The sequence below is a fragment of the Bombus fervidus genome, chromosome 2 (genome assembly GCF_041682495.2).
Source record: "Bombus fervidus isolate BK054 chromosome 2, iyBomFerv1, whole genome shotgun sequence".
Lineage (NCBI taxonomy): Eukaryota > Metazoa > Arthropoda > Insecta > Hymenoptera > Apidae > Bombus > Bombus fervidus.
In genome coordinates, this window is record NC_091518.1 from 9,934,917 (window position 1) to 9,954,713 (window position 19,797).

The window sequence follows — 19,797 nt, forward strand, 5'->3', positions numbered from 1 at the left end:
GGATTTTCGTAGACCTTCCAGACACGGTGATACTCCCTTTGCAGGTTTCACGCAAACTGGTTGACGCCATCGAACGATTTCGATCATTTGAACCTCTTCTGTTTTCTGCGGTGGATTCCCTTGCCAGAAAAATCGATTCAAATCCAATGCATCAGCAACGAAAAGTATCGTTAGAAGCAGCGTCAATGTGATCATAAACCTCATGATGAAAGTTGTTCTTTTTGATATTGATGATATATCAGTTTCTTAGCGTAAAGATCGAAGGATCTTGATAAAATTAAAAAGTCGAACGCTCTTCTTAGTAAAATTTAAAAGTGAAATAAAGAAGTCAAAGTCGCTTCTTACTAAAGACTCTCTTAGCAAAATGCAAGAGATCGGAGAATCTTTTGAAAGATCAAAGCACGTTTTTAATGAAAGGAGAGAAAAAAAAAAGACGGATAAGTTTTGGTAAACACAAAATACAAACAGCTTTACAAATTTCGAGAGTAACAAGTTGTCCACAAGACACTCGATAGTACACTGCTGCCTTTTCAAATAGAAGCCCTATTTATAGGTGGAAAGGCAGTAGGATTTATGTGGAAAACACGAGACAGAATCTCCATTTTCTCGGTCAGTAACCAAGGAAACCTTTTCGTCGGGTAGGTGGACGATGTTTCAGGCGATTAGCAGGACCGAATATACCTGAGTCGAAACCGATTCCACTGCACTTAAGAGGAGCCACTAACGTCGCGTTAATTGCCCTTAAAGGTCACATGGGGCCATGTGTCCGTGTGTTGGACGTTTCTGAAGTGGACGAGTTAATTGCGGGGTTGGAGTATGCTGGCTAATGTGAAGGTGCATTTCTGAAATGCTTCTTTCACGATGGTCGTCTTACTACGCTTGATTGCATGTAGTTATATGTATTTGTGTTCGGATATACATATCTGTGGAAAATTATTTCGCTACCTTAAATTAATTTTAAAGGGAATATGAGTATTTTAATTAATTCTATGTATTTTTTTTTCTTTTTAATTAAGACGCACGAAGGAGGGTTTAATTTGAAGTATCAACTAATGCATTTTAATTACTTTTATTCGCGCGGAGCGTTGCAGCGCCTGAAGACACGCAACCTTTAAACGTAGTGCGTTGTAATGTTGCATACCACCAGGTGCATCGTGGAATGTCTCTTATTAGAAAAACTTTTTAAATAGATGTTGGAAAAAGAGGTTTTGTTCTGTAGTTTGGTATGTATTAATTGAATTCTATTTTTTTTTTTATGAAATATTTTTTATCTAAAGAGACTAACATGTAAATATTGTGACTTAAATTGTCTCTTTTTAATATTCAGTTAATATCACAGACATTATATAAAAAGTAATTTTCTATGATATATACATGTGTTGAATACTAAAAAATACTGTAATAAAATTGTTAGAACTTCATTATTTCATTTACTGAGTCATCTTGAATATTCTTGTAATTCTGTTATCAATTCAACTTTGGTAAATGCATTATAAAAACTGCTGCAAATATGAATGTATATATCTTCAAATATATATTAAAAATCTTTTGTTACAAAGACATATATATATATATTTAACTCTTTTATTTTCAAGAATATTAATGTCCTTGTATATATATTCCTCGTATATACATTTTTAGGCATCTTCTTTTTTTGGTATACTTTAATATTTAAAAACTATTTATACTTTAATAATATGTATTGAAGTACAGCGTTCTTTTCAGGTCATAGATCCGAAGAGACCATTAAAATTAAATTTCTTATTTTTACACAATATGACTGCAACATATCTAATCACGCTATTAATAGCACCCCTTTGAAACCAGTTAACAAATTTCCCAGCGTCTCCATCTACCATTACAAATCGAATCTCCAATAAATACTCTTCTCTCTATCTCCCTCTAATCCATAATCTAATATATAGTTATTTAAATCCTCCTCTTTCTAACCTAACGAAAGCGTTACGTCATCTTAGACATAGTGGTTAAAAAAGCACGCCTACGCAACCTAAGTCATTCGAGAGTCACCGAAAATCCGAAAACGACAAAACGAGCATAGGGATGACAACAAACATCTCCTGAAAAGAGGAGAAAGAAGGAACTCGGCCACACCTGAGCTGGATTCCTGTTGTTGGGCATTAACTTTACTGTGCCCCTTCTACTGAAACGATGCGCGGAGAAGGGGCCAGTATGAGGGACACGTGGAAAGGAAAGGAAGATATGTACTTACCCAAAGATGCAGAGAACAAACGTGGAGGTGGACGAGTAGCGATTTCTTCGACAACGACGAGGATGATGACGATTGTGATGCGGTATAACGGGTGATCCTCTTGTTGGTTAACTTAAAAGCAGTATTGACAATGACACTACGTATTTTCATTCCATACACATATACACTTCATTTCCGTTCAAAAGTCTTATTTAATAGAACTCTGATACTCGAGATAGATTATAAATTTTGCATTACATTTTGCACAAAATTGTTGATATATTCGTAGCATATCTTTTTTTGTCATTTACAGTATGAATTATAATCACAATAAGATTCACTTATAATTTTAATCAAGATTTTTGAGCGAAGGTGTATGTACGCACATATATAGTTGCTTCTATACTAAGCAGCAATCGAATCGATACCGATACTATTAACGATATTTGATTAATTCGATACCAAAGTACACAATAGGGAATATCGATACGTATCGAAATTCTAAATACTCCGTATCAATTATCGATACCGATTCTTCTTGAATCAGTACCAAACTAATATTATATCAAATTAAAATTAATGTGTTTAAAGCTACGGATATTTTAACGAAGTTTCATTCTCAACAAAACATCCGAAGGCCGAATTGCATACATTCATAAGAATCTATATTTATACAGAATTTATATATGTATTTGATTGTTTTGACGTATTGAGCTCGTCAGAAAACGTATTCGCTCTGTATCATAACCTTGTCGAAATCGGCTTCTAATCATATGCAGGTAGTTATACATATATCAACTTGTTATCTCTGCAACTTGTCTTTCAGTTAACAAACGAGAGGAGCACAGTGTATGTAGCTCTGAGGCTGCGGTTAGAAAGCCTTAAGCCGGGTCCACAGTATCGCGCCACAGCGCGCCACGGCCGCATACCACCTGACCATCTACGCCGAACGATACACACAACCTGTCCGGCATGCACCGTGTCCGCGTACTCACGGTGCCGTACGTCTGACCGACTGGTACCAGTACGGTACCAGTTGCCCTGCAGCCAGGCAGCTGCGCGCGCGTACTCGTCTCGTCCAAAGGATCGCGATCGTCTTGTCGATCCTGTGAATATCATTCATACAGTGTCTTATATATATCTCTATCCACATATTTTATGATTAAACTGAGGATTTTTATGCATTTATAGGAAATTTGAAATCGTAAAATTATACAGAATGCACATAATATGAAAGAATACATAAACAACTTAAAGTATAGTGCTTCTTATGATACTTGGTAAGTAAAATAATTTTCTTTTGACGTTCTACTTTTTTCATTATATTCACAAAAATATGAATATGCATAAAAATCCGCAGTTTACTTATAGGAGTATTAAGTTAAAAGATTGGAAGCTGAAGTGTTGTTTCGAACATACCGAGGAATTCAGTGATTGCTGGCGGGAACTATCTAGTTGGATATTGAGGGTCAGAGGAAAAGGTACGTGCTTGAGGCGTAGTCTGGGAACATTGGATCGAGTTTGGGCTAGGTTTGGAAGGTTGATCTTGTTCGTGATCGAATTCCGTTTAGATTGAGCGAGTCCCGGTGTCAGGTTCAACTGACACTTTATCTCTGGTCTGGCTGAACTTGAATTCACGTCCAGACTGCGGCTAGGCGTAGTTCGGATGCTTCGCACGGTTCGCTAGGGTTTTCTAGGTTGAATTCCTATCTTATATGATGTTTTTGTTTTAGTCGGGTGAAATCTAAGGTTCGTAGATAGATCTGAATGTTTTTCGGATGCGTCATATTTACTGTTATGGCAAATGGTACCTTTTAGAGGTTACGTTTTATAGAGTTGAGGTTCTTCTTTTTGGGATCGGTGATATTTATTGTTATGGGAAATGGTAATGCTTGGATTAGGATTGTAGAGTTGAGTTCCTCTACGATGAATGATATTTATGGTTATGGGAAATGACACTGCTTGGGATAGGTATGTAGATTTGAATTCTTCTTTGGAGTGCTGATGTTTATGATTATGGGTTAGAGTAATGATTGGGTTAAGTTTATAGAGTTGAGTCTTTCTGAAGTGTGTAGTATATTTTATTATGGAGAATAGTATAATCTATGTGTTTAGTCTATTTAAGTTACTGTTACGTTATTATTACTATACATAGAAATAATCATTAGCATTGTAAAACGTATTTATTCAAATTCTGAAGCACATATTGTATACATATAAGAACACCTTCTATTAAAAGGTGTGGTCCACGTGAAGCTGTAAAACTTCCTTTCTTTCTATTTTAAATATAGTTATTGAATCTCTGGGCGTGTCAAGGTGTTTGAATACAAATACTCTGCATGCAAATTCTAAATGTTGATATATACATAAGACTTGTTATGCTCGCAATCGCGATTCTATTTTTATCTAACCTTTAATTGTACATCTATACATATAATACTATGTATATATCTTTGTACTTTGTACGTAACAAGTACATTTACAAAATTCCTAGTTAGGTTGTCTCATTTATAAATTATGTATATGCTAAATATTCTCGATAGCAATTTTTCTCACTAAAAACGCACCATAAGTCGTAAACTCGCGATTGTATACGATTAACCTTCTTACCAGCAACCATCAGTATTTCGAGCAGTCTCTATAAAATATTTACAGTCTTTTCGCGGAACGGTGATGAGATCACGGTTGGACGCGTTTCGTTGCCGACGAATCACGGTTGCATAACAGACTCATTGCTGAATATTAAAAATCCTGCTCGATGTACTCGATTTATACTATCGACTTGTTGTTTCTCATGATTCGCGTCTATAGTTCGCGGAAAGTGATATAACACGATCGTAAAATCAACGACAAGCTAATGTTCACACGTTTCATGCGTCAAAACAAGTATATATATATATATATATAATTTGAGATATTTCTAGCTAGATAAGAATCTAAAGCTTGTTTCAAGGCTATATGATATGAACTCAGAATTGTTTCTTGTTTCTTCCTATCTCTTTAACACCTATGTGTATATATGTCCAAATTTTTAACTTATTAGTTGAATCGTCCTCTAATCAAGAATTTCTAGAATTATCAAATCATATAGAGACAAATCAATCTCAGTTAGGTTAGGAATTCTTGCAAATGTAAACATGATATATTTGTAACAAACATGAAAATAGGAAGATAGGTGATGTTTAAGTTATCTAAATTATTGTCTGAATGACGAATTAAAACATCGTCCTCTGTCGATAGATTAACAAGTATATGTTAGTTTTGACTAAGACAAATTTAATACAACAGGTCTATTTGATAAAACAGATTAACAACTATAGGTTAAGTTTTTACATACATATGTATATAGCGTTGGGTGCGGCCAGAGCAATACGTATCGTTAGTGCTTTAATTTACGATCGGGTTATATCGTATTCGTGCTGCGACTGTTTATACAGGTGCAAACTCTCGATGCACGATTCGGAGGAGTTAGAAAGTGCGACCGCGGCGTTGTTTCGCGGTTCCTTCCTCCTTTCCTTTATTTGCGTGTAATTGCGAACGCGACCACGCGCGTGGGGACCGCTAGAATGTTTGGATATCTCGCGTTATTCGCGTGTGCTTAATTTATGTTTGTCTTTGCGTGCCTCCTCATTTCGTGCTGGTTTCAACGAAGTTAGGGACAAGAAGCTGCAAATGAATAGAATCAACCTTTGGACGTCTAATTGTAATGCTTGTGGAGGTTTAAGGTTAACGCCGCGAGGTTAAGGAAGTTTGACAAAATTTTGTAACGTAATGAAGAAAGGTACTTTAACATGCTTGATTTTAAAGAAAAATAGTGATAATTTTGAATTCTGAAATTAATTTTTATGTAAGTGGTAGAACCATAACTTCGAACAAGGATTTAAGGTTAAATGTATAAGGATCGACGAAGCTTAGAATTTTGATGAAATTTTGAAGTGAGAAAGTTGCTTTAGAATATTCGATCTTCTTTCGTAGATATTTTATTCAAACAGTGGATCAGAAATATTTGTAATTTTTTAATAGATATATAAAGTATATTATATTAAATATACATATATACGTAACCAAAAAAAATATATTTATATAGCATATATATTAAATAAAAAATATAGTACTATACATTATAATTCGAAATAGCTTCAACTTTCATTTAACAATGTTTATTTTTATCACAGAATATTTCAAAATTACGATTATATTAATGTTTAACAAGATCCGTAAACTTATATTTCATTGAAAGTGCAATTTAGACTAGCTGTAAAATGTGCTCTAGATCTACATTCAGAGTTACGTTAAATAAAGATAAACGAGTGGAGGTAGCGTAATAATAATGAAACGTTAAATCTAAAATTTTGGAGTTTCAAGAACTACAGACATTAAATACAAATACGATAGTTTCAAGCGATTTGCATGGTCCCGCGCGTGGCACGTTAAAGACAACATGGCGTTTACGCAACCTCGGACTCTCTATTCGCTGTCTGAAACATTGCTTCACGTGGTCTCTGCGATAAAGTCGACTTGGAAAAACTGGAACGAGTCAAATTACGCAATACCCTGTTAACCGTTTCGAGTAGTTTAGATCCTTCGATGGAACATTTAAATAATACGGCACGTGTCTGATAATTTGCAAAAGTAAGTGACAATTAACATCTTCATTTTCATTGTTTATAAAATTTCGTTACGTACCTTTTTTTGTTAAAGCAATCAGAATTAAAACTTCCAAAACAACTTACTTAAATCACCATTTTATCTTATAGATCCTTTTCCCGAAAAGTTCCTCCATGTATGTTAATGTAATAACGAACTAGAAAGATACAATAATTCAATGATAAGAAAATAGAATAAAATGTAGAAAATATATGTAATTACATAACTATATAACTCTGGAACTGTACGACGTTATATAGGTTTAATAGAGCATCGATAATCGTATTATTTAAGCGACATGGTTAACACCGCGTGTTAACGACGCGTTAAACGTTGACCGACGAACCGTCAGGATCTGATGACACTGATAAATAACATGCAGAGAATAGTGAACACCGGAGAAAAGCAAGAAACAAGTCCACGGGAACAAGAGTCGTGTATAATAACATGATTATGCGTTGCACACAATCGCGCGCTTATTCACCGATTCTCGTGTACACGCGGTGACGCGACCACACCATGTCGTAGGTGCTGTTCCACGCACGTGTGTGTTCCCATTGCGGGCCCACTTGCCTGTCCATTCATGGTGCGGACGTTGCGGTGCAAAACCAGTGTTCATGTGCCTCTAAATTTCCATGTGCTCGCTATGTTTCTGTAGGAAATTGTTCTTTTAAGCAATATTAGTACTTTATATATTTTTTGATGAACATTAGTATTTTACAATTTTTTGAACGTTTTTAGTTTTGTGCTTTGCATAATTTCTTATGAATTATGTTCGTATATTTTTTGTTATCGTGGAAATTAATTGAAAGTTTATATATATGCTTGATTCTGTAGATTTCAATCGAACCTTCGAATTTTTGAGTCTGTGAAACTTCTTATGTGTTTTAGTTATAGCGATGATTAGATTGGATAAAACCGTTTTGAATTATCGCTGAAACAGGAATTTCTATCGATTTACGTGCCTCGCGTGAAAGATGGAGGACTGTTTTCTAAATGTTATTTAGAATCTTTTGCTTTACATTACAAATAACGAATTAAAAGATCGCAATTCTTATCTTATCTAATCTTCTTATCTAAATAATTTATTAAACTGAGAAAATATATGTTTAAAATTCTAGTAGATATTAACCTGTACTCGTATTAAAATATAAGAAACACTAATAGAGAGATTCCAATGCAACTACAATGCAGGTTGCTGACCTTTCAGCTACATCAGGTGGTACGCCAATAGGAATATACTTCTCAGTCATGAATATACTTCATACAGTCTCAATGGAAGAATTCTAAATAAACATTCATAGACTCAAAATTACAGATACACTATCATCTATTGTTGTAATAGTAGGTAGTGTCAGGTGATGATAATGTGTGGTGATAGGCTATAGAAATAATGTAATATAACGTTACAGACATTATGTATTACATAACAAAATTCATTTTCAAGAATCATGCAAAACACGAACAAGATTAAAGCTGCAATTAGAAGAAACTTGCTAGCTTTTATATAATATTTCAAATATTAACAACTAATATACAAGGCCTTAAACATTTTATTCTTTATTTTCATCTGACAGTTTTGTCTTTTACAGAAGCCTCTCTTAAATATCTTTTATCGTCCTCATCCCAACATCACTTCAAACCAATTCTTCAAAGGAGAATTCTCTAGCTATATAATATCCCATTAATTCAGTTTCTTACTTTTCGCAAACACAAAGCTCCATCTTACCTTCGTTGGTAATTTCACGCTATCGGTTCACTCTTCCTCCGATGCACGACGAAAGGTAACACTCGAATCGTTTTACGAGCGGCGTTTATTCGCGAATTATTCTACCGAATCATCGATTTTTGTTGGTCTGGCGGTTTCAGCTGGGAATATAGCGAGAACAAGGGGTTAGACTATTGTAAGAAGAGAATAAAGAGCGTTGTATAGTGACGATGGACTTGCTAATGCACCGTTAAGGGGTGTGTTCTAACATTCTTCGGATGATCATAGTGGGTAGAAGGTTAACCATCCGGGAAAAGATTGAATACGAGTCTGGTTCGAATACCTGGGCGTGCGCATGCACCTTGGTATTATATTGAAATTCAGACTTGCTTAGTCTCATTGATGTATCGTTGCTCTTAGAATGTTACTTTGTCTTGTAGAGATTCTTCAATGATGGACAATTTTTCTCATTTTTCGCTCTTGTTTTATTCACTAAGATTAGTGGCAGATTTTTTGCTTTTCCAATTACCAACTATTTATTAATATTTAGTATAACATATTTAACGCTGTGTATTTTAAAGCTAAAGTCGATGGTTCTAGCGTTATATAAGTTCTTTCTCCTGAGAATGTCAATGCTTACCTAAGCATTTTGGACTGAGAATACAGAGTCCATTAAGGGGAAAAGGAAGATATCTTCGTATGCGTTGCCCAAACCACTCAAAGCAGTAAATCGTGTTCTCTACGATATCACGGGGATCCATACATTACTGGCCGAATACCATAGATCAGTATTGATCAAGCTAAGCTTCCAGGCTTCGAGGCTTAGAGATTATTGGTGAGCTGATTCTTGGATGGGTTGGGGTGACCTTGAGATTAATCGATTTTGGATCAACTACAATACATCTAGCTAGTTGAATTAGTATCTAACAGCTTGGATATTTGTAAATTTCATAATAATCTCAGTCCAAGAATGTTCGTATTGTAAATTTATCAAGCTTATGGAAATTTTTGTAAATCCCTCAGAATCTCAGAAATTTATTTATTCGATGGTTGATTTTATTGGGAATTTGAGAGCTAGCGAATAAGAGGATTTGCCAATGAGGATTTAGGAATTTAGGAACTTGGCAACTTGGGAACGTGGGAACTTGGTAATTCAATATTTTGGAAGCTTCGCAGTTTTGAACTTTAGAAATTTGGCAAGTCAGTAACTTAAGAATCTGAAATCTCTGGAATTTGAGTACTTTGAATACTTTGGAAAGTCTGAAAGTTTGAAAAGTGAATGTTTCAAAATTTTGAGCTCTCAAAGTTTACAAATTCAGAAATTCAAAAGTACAAGGATTCAGAGATTCACGAATCTCCCAAAGCTCTAATAACTGATAATTCGTTAATTCGCTCGTATCTCGGTCCAAGAATCTAAGTAAATATGATACGTTTGTGAAATTTTTCAGGGTCGACCAACGTATCTCGTTAGTGGAGCGGTCGCTTACTCGCTCGTTGGGAGAAACAAGAGGAGACGCGTGAGAGACGTGTTGGTTGTGGCAGGTCACGAGGAACGGGTCTTAAGATGGCCTACATTATCCGGCCTTATCGGTGAGAGAAGCGGCGCGGCGGTTCTGTCGAGGAAGAAACAAGGAGAGGAGGGCAAAGCACGTGGCGAGAAGAGCGGTCGAGATAATAGCTGGACAGGAAGAAAAATGGGACAAGCTTGGTGTAAGGAGAAGACCACGAAGGCTCAGGACTCCAAGTCCTCTTTGGATCGGGTTTTCGTGCGTTGCATGCATCGGGTATGTGGATAAATATTCTCTCATTTATATTGATCTTTCTTGCTGCATTTATTTATTGGCCAACTGGATGATGCATCTGTGGATGATTTAATTGAACAGAAATATAGGACAACGATAAAATGAAAAGAACAAAAAAGGAAAATAGAACCAGGGAGAAATATTAGCTTTTACTTTCAATTTATTTTTTTTCTGTATACATATATGAAGATATACAGACGGTGCTTTGTAATATATGTGATCTATTTTAATGATAAATGAAGAATGTAAAAGCAGAACAGAGAATATGTGATGTATTATGTTCGTATTTTGTATGTGTAATTTTAATGTGTCATGTAATTTTGATGGTGCTAGATAAGTAGTTTGATGTATATATGTATAATGTATCATTTCAAAGTTACCATTTATAATTTATTAATAATCAAATCTGAATTCTTGAATCTATGAATACGAATACTATTAATGAATAATACTATTGTTACAAATATATAATGCACTTACTATATCTAATCTACACTTTGTAATAAGGGCAATCATGGTGTGTAGTAAATATTGTTTTCTCTTAAATCAAGGAACAGTTAAAAAAACTGTCTTTGCTCGAAACTTGAAGCAATACTTTATGATTATATTGATAAAGCTTCAAATCAATCTGAAAATGTATATAGAAGATACAAGATATTTACTACGACTACATATTTGGTAAAAAAATGAATACACTAGTTACGAGTAGCTATCTTAAAAGTATGATAAGTATTAAAGATAACTCTACTGACAATGAGTATTGAAACCTACAGATATTATACAGACAATTCAGATGATTTCTGCTAGAAATATTTATATACTTGCACCGAATATGTATTTTCTTTTTATTATATTCTTATATTTTCAAATTTGTTTCAAACTTTGCCAATATGGTCGCATAATAATCGAGTCGCATAACGCAGTTAATGAAATTTCAAAATGTTTCGTATAACATACATAATATATTCATAAAAGTGTTCGTCAACTATCGTGAGCTTCTGTACATCAGCATAGCTCGTTGCAACTTTTTGCCAGCAGGCTGGTCACGTCGCCGCGTGTATATCATCCAACTACGAGGGACCGTCACTCGGTTAATTAGCAATTACACACATATCTGCGTGTCTGGGATTCCAAATTAGAGCGGCGTCCCCGCGTCCGATGCACCATGATAAATCCACGTCACGCGCGTGCACGCGCGGCCGTGCTCGACGTGCGCTCACGATAATCAGTTATTTAAATTCCCGATACCGTGAACCATCCACGGTTATAAACTAGTTTTCGAGTAACCTCTCGTTCCACGATCCAGCGTCGACGGATTACCGGACGATAAAGTTATTAAACGCGATAGAAGCTTGCCCATCGTGAATCAACAGCGATCGTGTGCTCCGCGTTATCCGAGCAAACGCTCAAGTTTCCACTGTCGAATCAAATTTTCATGGCTCCCTTAAAGTAATACCACCGCGAACGAGACCAGGCGAGCTTCTTCTATTTCGCGTCAGCCGAACCAAACTCGATTAGTCTCAATACACTCGTGCTTGGAAATTTATTTTCATCAGCGATTGCGATTGGACGTGTAAAATGTGTGAGGGCGATTCTAGTGGCTCGAGGTGGTTACTAAAGTTTCTGACGAAGGGAATTTTGCTGGAAATGCGTCATTATTGTGAGAAGATCTAGAGCGGAGATGGTAGTAATTATTCTGTAAAAAAGAAGCTGCACATTGAATATTCTTGGCGTGAATGGATCGTGTTCATATGTCAGAAGCAAAAAGGTAAAAAGTATAAATAAGGTTTGGTAAGAAGTAGAATTCTCAGATAGGAATGGAAGATGCGATCGTTGTGTTCTAAGTAACTGCGCATCTTGAAGTGTTATTAGCATGTATATGAATCTGATAATATTATTTCTAGAGAGAGAAGTTTTGGACACTTTGAACTCAAGTTCAACTACTATGTTTGGGGATCCTAAAAACCCTACTATATGCATATCTATGGTGACAGAAAAAAAGAAGTTTAAAGAGTAAAACAGGAGAGAAAACGCTGTAGATCTACTCTAAAATTGAATTATAATCGACAAGAGAAATGAGCGAATGATATAATTGTATGTTCCACAATAGACGAGCGTTTGGTACAGAGAAAATGTATAACGCAAATTTCACTTATACTCATATACATAATTCTGAGTATAAAAAGTACATAATTCTCCTTAGAATCGATCCAAAATTAAACTGGAATTTAGAAACGAAGCCACTCATTTCAATCGTTATTATTATTTCTAATATCGTCTTCTAAAAAACGGCTGAAAAATTCTCCAAAAACAATTCTAAATTTAACTCCTTAACATGTAAAGCGTGAAAACATTAATTACGGTTATCTTTACATTCGACGATCAGTGCACTTTACACTGTATAATTTACATATTAACGATTAAGACTTTAATGCAGAAATAACGAGCACGTTAACGAACCAATGAGCGTAACGGTCCATCCTTGTTGCATAATCGATCATGAAACGTATACAACGCACAGTGGATTGGTCGATGTCTGCACAAAAACTGATTATGTAATTATAGCCTGTGTAACGCTTTGATTCGGAGCTCCAAGAAAAAGCATTCGTTTTTCTCTACTTTTTTCTCTTTTCACTCTCGCATGCATAACGTGCCGATGATCATTCTTCCATTATCGATCTATTTCGTTATTTTTCCGATTGCTAGAACGAAATGCCTCTTTTCTCGCGGTGGTTACGTGAAATACAATTCGTGTACGTTTTACACAGTCCAGTGGCTGTTTCACGCGCGACTCGTTTCGATTGAATCGCGTTCCGTTCGCAGTTTCTTTTTGCCGCGAATCGTATGCGTGCACACCGTACTACGAATAATAATGATAACTCGTTTTTATCCACTTTCCTGGATCGATTCTTCCTCGTCTCTTTGCTATGAATTAGAACATCCGGCTCTCCAGAGGAATTTTTGAATCAGAATTTTAATTTAGTCCCGCTTCGAATCTATTTCCTTCGTTTACGTAAATATTTGTCCTTCGTTTCGATCGTTCGATCGGAAATTACTTAACAGTTACAAATATTTGTTTGTAATTTATCCGTCTGTTGCTCGACGCAAGATACGAAATACACGAAAATATTTTGATATCTGGAGATTTGTAACTATTGTTTACCGATGTGTCTGTGATTTTACAGTTTCTGAGAGTAATATCATTCGCCTTGTAATTTTATATTATTCTTTTTCCAACGAGTAATTCTAAACACGTATATGAAAAGATTCATTTCAATTTTAAATTTCTATGAGTTAACTAATCTCGAAGCAACTATTATAAATTTAGATGAACTTTCTTATTTCTTAAATTGTTGTTTTAAGCGCCATCAAGAAAAATCTATTCTTCGTTGAAATCCATCAACATTTTATTTATGTTTTATTCATTTTCATAAATGAATAAATAAAACAATGAGAGTACCAAAGTATAGTGAGAACCTGGAAATTGATGATGAACGAAAACCTCATCGGCAAACGAAAGGAAGCGCGCTAACTACGAGGACAATGTGTCTTTTGATCGCGACAGGCAGAATATCTCATCGTTTATGGTCCACGTAATGCACCTACTCGCGATATTTGCTAATTACTTTCCCTTGGAAAACGTTAAACACCTATTACGATAGCATTGTTTGCCTGATATTTCTCCAGCTTTGTTGTACCTTTCTGTGAAACAGGTCACCGTAATTTTGTACGAGCAGTAAAATAAAAACAAATAAAGCAATTTCCTATTACAGGAGCAAAATGTTATTCTTAGAAAGTGATTTACAAGTTTACAAATGTAACACGCCAACGTATAGGTGATTTTTGTTAATTACAATCTCTAGATTTTTCTGCCAAATAATCGAAAAAAATCGAGAGAAATGATTCATGATAATTGGTAAACGAAAAGTACATCGTCTTTGAGTTTTTCTCAAATATTTCTAGAAATTTTACAAATAATATCTCAATCCTATAATTTATAGTCATACGATTAAGTGATCCAGGTATATGAAATCTAAATAGAGATTTGTTTTAATTATAAAATATTATAATACTTAGCTTCTTTTACTTACGACATTTTATAAATTCTTTGCAAGGTTTTACATTTTTAAATTTTAAGTTTAAAATAAAAATACACAGGAGAACTTCTCCAAATTCCAATCTTACACTCTCTTCACAAATTACTATTCTTCAACTGATCAACCTAAAACGCCGCGGTCAACTGGGTTTGTCCTCAAACAAACGCTAAGAAACATTCTTCTGCCATTTACTATGAGAAAGAAAACATTTACAGAAACGAAAGGATCGATCCGGAAGGCAACTAAATATTTTCTCGCTGAACAAACAGCGTTAAGCTTAAAATCCTTCTAAGCTGAATGAAGAAAAAAGGAAAAAGAAAATATAGAGAATATCGACGAAAAGAGGTGATCGATAGATTGTTGCAACAAGTTAGTGTTGGTTATCTGTGAAGGATCAATTAGACGCGAAGCGGTAAGTTGGCTTTGCTAAATGAGAAAACGCGGGCTCGTCAAGGATTTACGGTTGCGCAACAACAGACGACCAAGGAGGAAAAATCGAGGCCGGCGCGTGTTTATTGGCCAATTTTTTTCTTTTCTTCGTTCGTGACGCCAAGCAAAGTTTGCTAGTTTTTACTCGCGTCACCCCGCTCCCGATGAATTTTCCGCGTTCTCACGTTCCACGTTTCGCATTAATTGTCTCTGGCAAATGTACTTTAAAAGAAGTATGAAATCTTACTTTACTTTCAGCCATGAATTTGATTATTTTTTACACAGTTGGGAATTTTTTCCGCTGCAAGTTGCGCTACCAACTTCCCTTTTCATTCTTTTTTCTTCGAAACGGTACTTGCGAGAGTTGCAATGCTTCTTTGTAGAAATAAAAGTGGCAGGTTGCTTTTGAATCTTCTTAACGAGCAACTTGATAATTTCATACATCGACCAACGTATAAAGAGATGCGATTCTACTTAGAAGAAAAACGTAGCTGATATTCGTACGTCCTGCACACGCGTCTTTTTACTTTATTCAGGGAGTTCAATTCTTCAATTTCGCAATTTAACAATTCAATAGAAATTGTTTCCCTTGCCCGATCTGGAAAGCAACAGAATTCGGAAAAGTCAGAATTTCGAAAGAAACGATACGACAGAGGACAATGTGATTTATCCATTAATGATGTTTAACAGTTTCGCCAAGACTTGATATTATCTCGTTCGCGTTTAATTCCCGTTATCTCAGCGGAGCACCAGTTCACATTGCTTGAAATATACAAACGTCGATGATCGCTTCCGGCTGCGCCCGTTTCCGGTCCTCGGCTATGTTTTCTTATCACGGCCGAGGTACCTTGCGTACACACCGATTACGCGTAAGAAACGTCGTACTATGCTTCATACGTTTGCTGATTCACACTTCCCTATACAGGATGTTTCAGAAATTTTGTACTAAATTTTTCCGCCACGTATCGCTCGTCAAAATAAGCAAAACAGTCTTAATAAATATAATTAGTAATAATAGTAAATATTATTAATAAACTGCGGATTTTTATGCATTTATGGAAAATTTGGGAATATTTTATATAAAATTGCAAAAATATATCGAATACTCAAAGTGTAACACTCATTACGATATTTAGGGTAAAATGAATTTCTGCTTAGGTTCCATTTTTTTATTATCTGTGATCACAGAGATTTGATTTTGCATAAACATCCGCAGCCTGCGTTTAATAGGTAGTAGCAAGTAGGTGATGTCTATTTCTCTGATGAAAATCTTATAATTCCGAAACGTGGGTATTCGTCGATATTTGCATGTATTTTTGTTACGTCCTTTTTGCTTATTTCGATGAGCATTACTTGTACGTGAATTTTTCTCACTAACTTTCTGAAACATGCTGTATGTATACTTAAACTCAGGCAAGTCGCTTCAGGCAGGTGAAAGAAGAAATGGCAAGTCGAAATTTCTGGTTCCCGGTTGAGGACCTCGTGTTCCACTTTTTCAACTTTGCGTTGCATCGACCAGAGTAGAAGAGTTTACTTTAAAATTCCTCTGAATGATTGTAATTTTTGAATTCCTTAGGGGACTCGGAAGTCTGCTTCAGTTGTCGTCTTGGAATCTACGTTTTTTTCTTCAGTTTTCAAGTTTCATTGAGCGTACTGCTGGTAGATTTCGATGCTAAAGTTAAGGAAAATTTTCTTAGAATTAGAATAGAACGTTCGTTATTTGTTGATGCTTGAGGATCAAATAAGAGTCGCGTAATGGAGCTTTGTAAAAATGTGAATGAAATAATTCATATATCGTTTTGGCAATATGATAAAAGCTTAATGAGAACAATAAATGCCTCATAGAAGTACGTTAAACTAGAAAAATTTATATTGTTTAAATAAAATTATTTTTTATTCTAACGTTGCAAAATACATATACGCTTCGATTTCTGCAAAATTTGTTCTCAAAAATCGTAAAGATTGAAGCATTAGATTCAACTAGAACCAAACACACTATAAATTCTTATAATCCAAGTTACAGTAATTAAAAATTAAATTAAAATTCTGTATAAGAATTGATCGTAAATAATCTACTAAATAAAAAAAAAAGAAGAAAAGAAAAATCGTAGAATCTGTATGGAAGAAGAAACAGTGTCAGAAGAATCTCACAAAAAAAAAAGAAGAAAATATCAAACTCTTGCGAAAGAAATTGGTGAAATCTTTCAGCACTTAATCAAACACATTCTACATCGAACAACGTTTCGTATTTATATTCTCAACGTGTTTTATCGACTTTTCGAATAAACTTCAGAGAAACTCCAGCAGTCAAAGTATGGAGAATTAATCACACGATTAAGTGTAACAAGAAACATACAATCTGATTTTATCGCAAACATTTAAAGACCAAAACTTTCCCATTTGCTTTCTCGACAGCTATGATTTCGCAAAAATAAAACACCAATAAAACACAGAATGTTTAACTATAAATCTTCGATTTGAACGATTCACTGACATCATCTCGTGATTCACGTTCGATGTTCCTATATCCTTGAGAAATAATATTGGCGGAGAACAGGATCGCGTCCTCGTCACGCTCGCCAGGTCTATCGAGATCCGACCTCTTTCGATTCATTAGCAGAACATTGATAGGTTCGTATCACAGTGTCAATTGGAATCGTAAATATCGTTGCTTAACGTTCGACATCTGGCCACCGACTTTGATATCTGTGGAATTATACGAGCCATGAATGTCATAATATTTAGAATGTGCACGAGAATAATTCGAATCTGGTGTTTCTTTGCTGACACTTGTTTGTAGAGCAGCTGGTGTATATAAATATTTCAACACTTAATCGTAGAAAACTTTTATGTTCATATGGCGCGTGCGTGTGTTTAGAATTTTATTAACACTGTAACGACTGTTATGATTGTGTTAGTTAAATTGCAAAGTAATCTGAAGATGTGCGTAGAAATTGCAAGATATTTATTGTCAAACAACCGGTATACAACATTAATAGACGTATTAATTATGTAAGCGTTATATATTTAATAATAATAAATAAATATGTAATAAAATAAATATGTAATTAATTATGCAAGTGTTTATTAATAAATGGGTAATTGGTTACTTGAATAATTTTGTGATTTCTGTCAGATATATACTTGCGCGATAAATGCGTGATAATTATATAATTGTAGAATTGCGAGATAAATCTTTTGTAATTTCTACGTATATTTTCAAATGGGCTTTAAACTGTATCGTAGTGTAAATCGCTAGTGCTAACAGTAAGGAAATTGTTTAGAGGAAATAGCTATTTGACGCGTTGAATAAATGCATAAATTGGTTGTGTAGGTTCGAGATGACGTTCTCCGAGTTCGAAAATCATCGATGGGTTTGTCTGTGGCAAAGTCACGTAGTTTCGTTTGAAGCTCAATGACCCGTGGCAAAGCCACCGCACGTCACTTTGTATACGATGCCTTTGAAAAGGTATCAGCTAAATCACGTTCAACCTTCCTTCGAATTTCCCTGCGTTTAACTGTTGGCATACGGTAGCTTGCCCTAATTTCCGTTTTATTGATCCCCTGCTGTTCTTTCCGTTCTACTTTGAACGACGCTTCAAATCTTCCTAAATGCCTTTTAACAATCACCTGCTACTTTCTTATTAATTTTATTACTTATGGTAGAAAGGAAGAAAAGAAAAGAGAAAAATAGCGAAGATATCGACGCGTTAACTTTTGGCGGATCTGAACAGGGAAGTACAATAGAAGATCTGTTTATGATATCATATCGAGGCATGGAACGTGTGGTGGACCAAAAATGGGCATCACCTACGTTTCTTAGTGGACACGTCAGCGAAAAGTAGGCGACACTGGAATCCTTTCAGGAAAGCAGTGTTGAGATCGTAGGAAATTCGAGGCTGAGAGAAACCGAATTTTGGGCAAACCCATCGAGTAAAATTTTCGGCTAATGATTCAAAATTTATTATTGTTATTATTACCCGACGAAATTATCATTTCTGCTTCAAGTTCTAAAATGTTCTCGTATTTAACGTAAACACAAGATAATTACTATGATTTAAGCTTTATTATGGACAAAATTGGCGCGTGAGTTTTCCCAAACTCTACGTCAACAGGGAAAATAAATCGAACGATCGATGAAACGAACGATAAGTAAACTGCATCGAACGATTAAATGGAATAAAAATGAAGACGTGTCTGTCATTGGTTACAAGAGGAAGAAAAAAGAAACCCAGTGAAAAACGATCGTTTTCTTGCGAAAGTTTCTTCAGCGTGCACCAGTCTGGCTACTAGCAATATCACGTCGAGCAAGAGTATATACACTTAATACAGTGAATATCCTTGGTATTCCGCGGTAGGAAAATTTCAACGTGCTCGTTGAAACGAGCTTCAACGTAAATAGACGTCACAGTCTGTTCTGCATTAAAAAGATACACCGTTGCGACCTTCTGGCGCAAAACGAACAGCGTTGCTCACCTCTTCAGAAATACGTGGCGTACGTGTTTACGCAATGCTCGTGTTCGCCGGTAATAAGCGCGAGAAACTTATGACCGATCGTTTCTCTTCCCTTTTCTTCTTCTGTCACTAACACGTCACTGATACGTCCATTTTTCCTTCAACGTTTCCCAGTTGGGATTTAAAAATGTAACGAAAAATTCTCGTTCCTCTGTGGTGGCTGTATTTTTCGATCTCTTTTAATCTATTAAACAGGTCATCTTTTAGTCAGAAGTTTCTATAATCGTGCAATTGAACGTTCTGAAAAACAAATGGATTTCAGATCGATTGATTTTGATTCAAAACTTTGTAGGTAGAAAGTAGACACAGAAAATCGTTCGTCTTCTACGGTGATTATATGCTTGAGCGGAAATTTGCATAATTATGGAATTAGAAGCTGATAAAGATAAA

General features: G+C 35.3%; 1 protein-coding gene across 3 annotated transcripts in view; it reads left to right on the forward strand.

The window, feature by feature from the left end:
* Positions 1–3,122: 3,122 nt before the first annotated feature.
* Positions 3,123–19,797, forward strand: part of LOC139998154 (uncharacterized) — a 54,594-nt gene continuing 37,919 nt past the window's right edge. The window contains exons 1-3 of one of the 3 annotated variants that reach the window (XM_072022495.1): positions 3,123–3,489; positions 3,570–3,690; positions 10,013–10,348. In XM_072022495.1, the coding sequence (XP_071878596.1) occupies positions 10,259–10,348 (90 nt within the window). In that variant the 5' untranslated portion in view covers positions 3,123–3,489; positions 3,570–3,690; positions 10,013–10,258. Of the gene's footprint in view, positions 3,490–3,569; positions 3,691–6,554; positions 6,818–10,012; positions 10,349–19,797 lie in introns of those variants that run through there. The other 2 variants (XM_072022493.1, XM_072022491.1) reach the window with 2 other exon arrangements.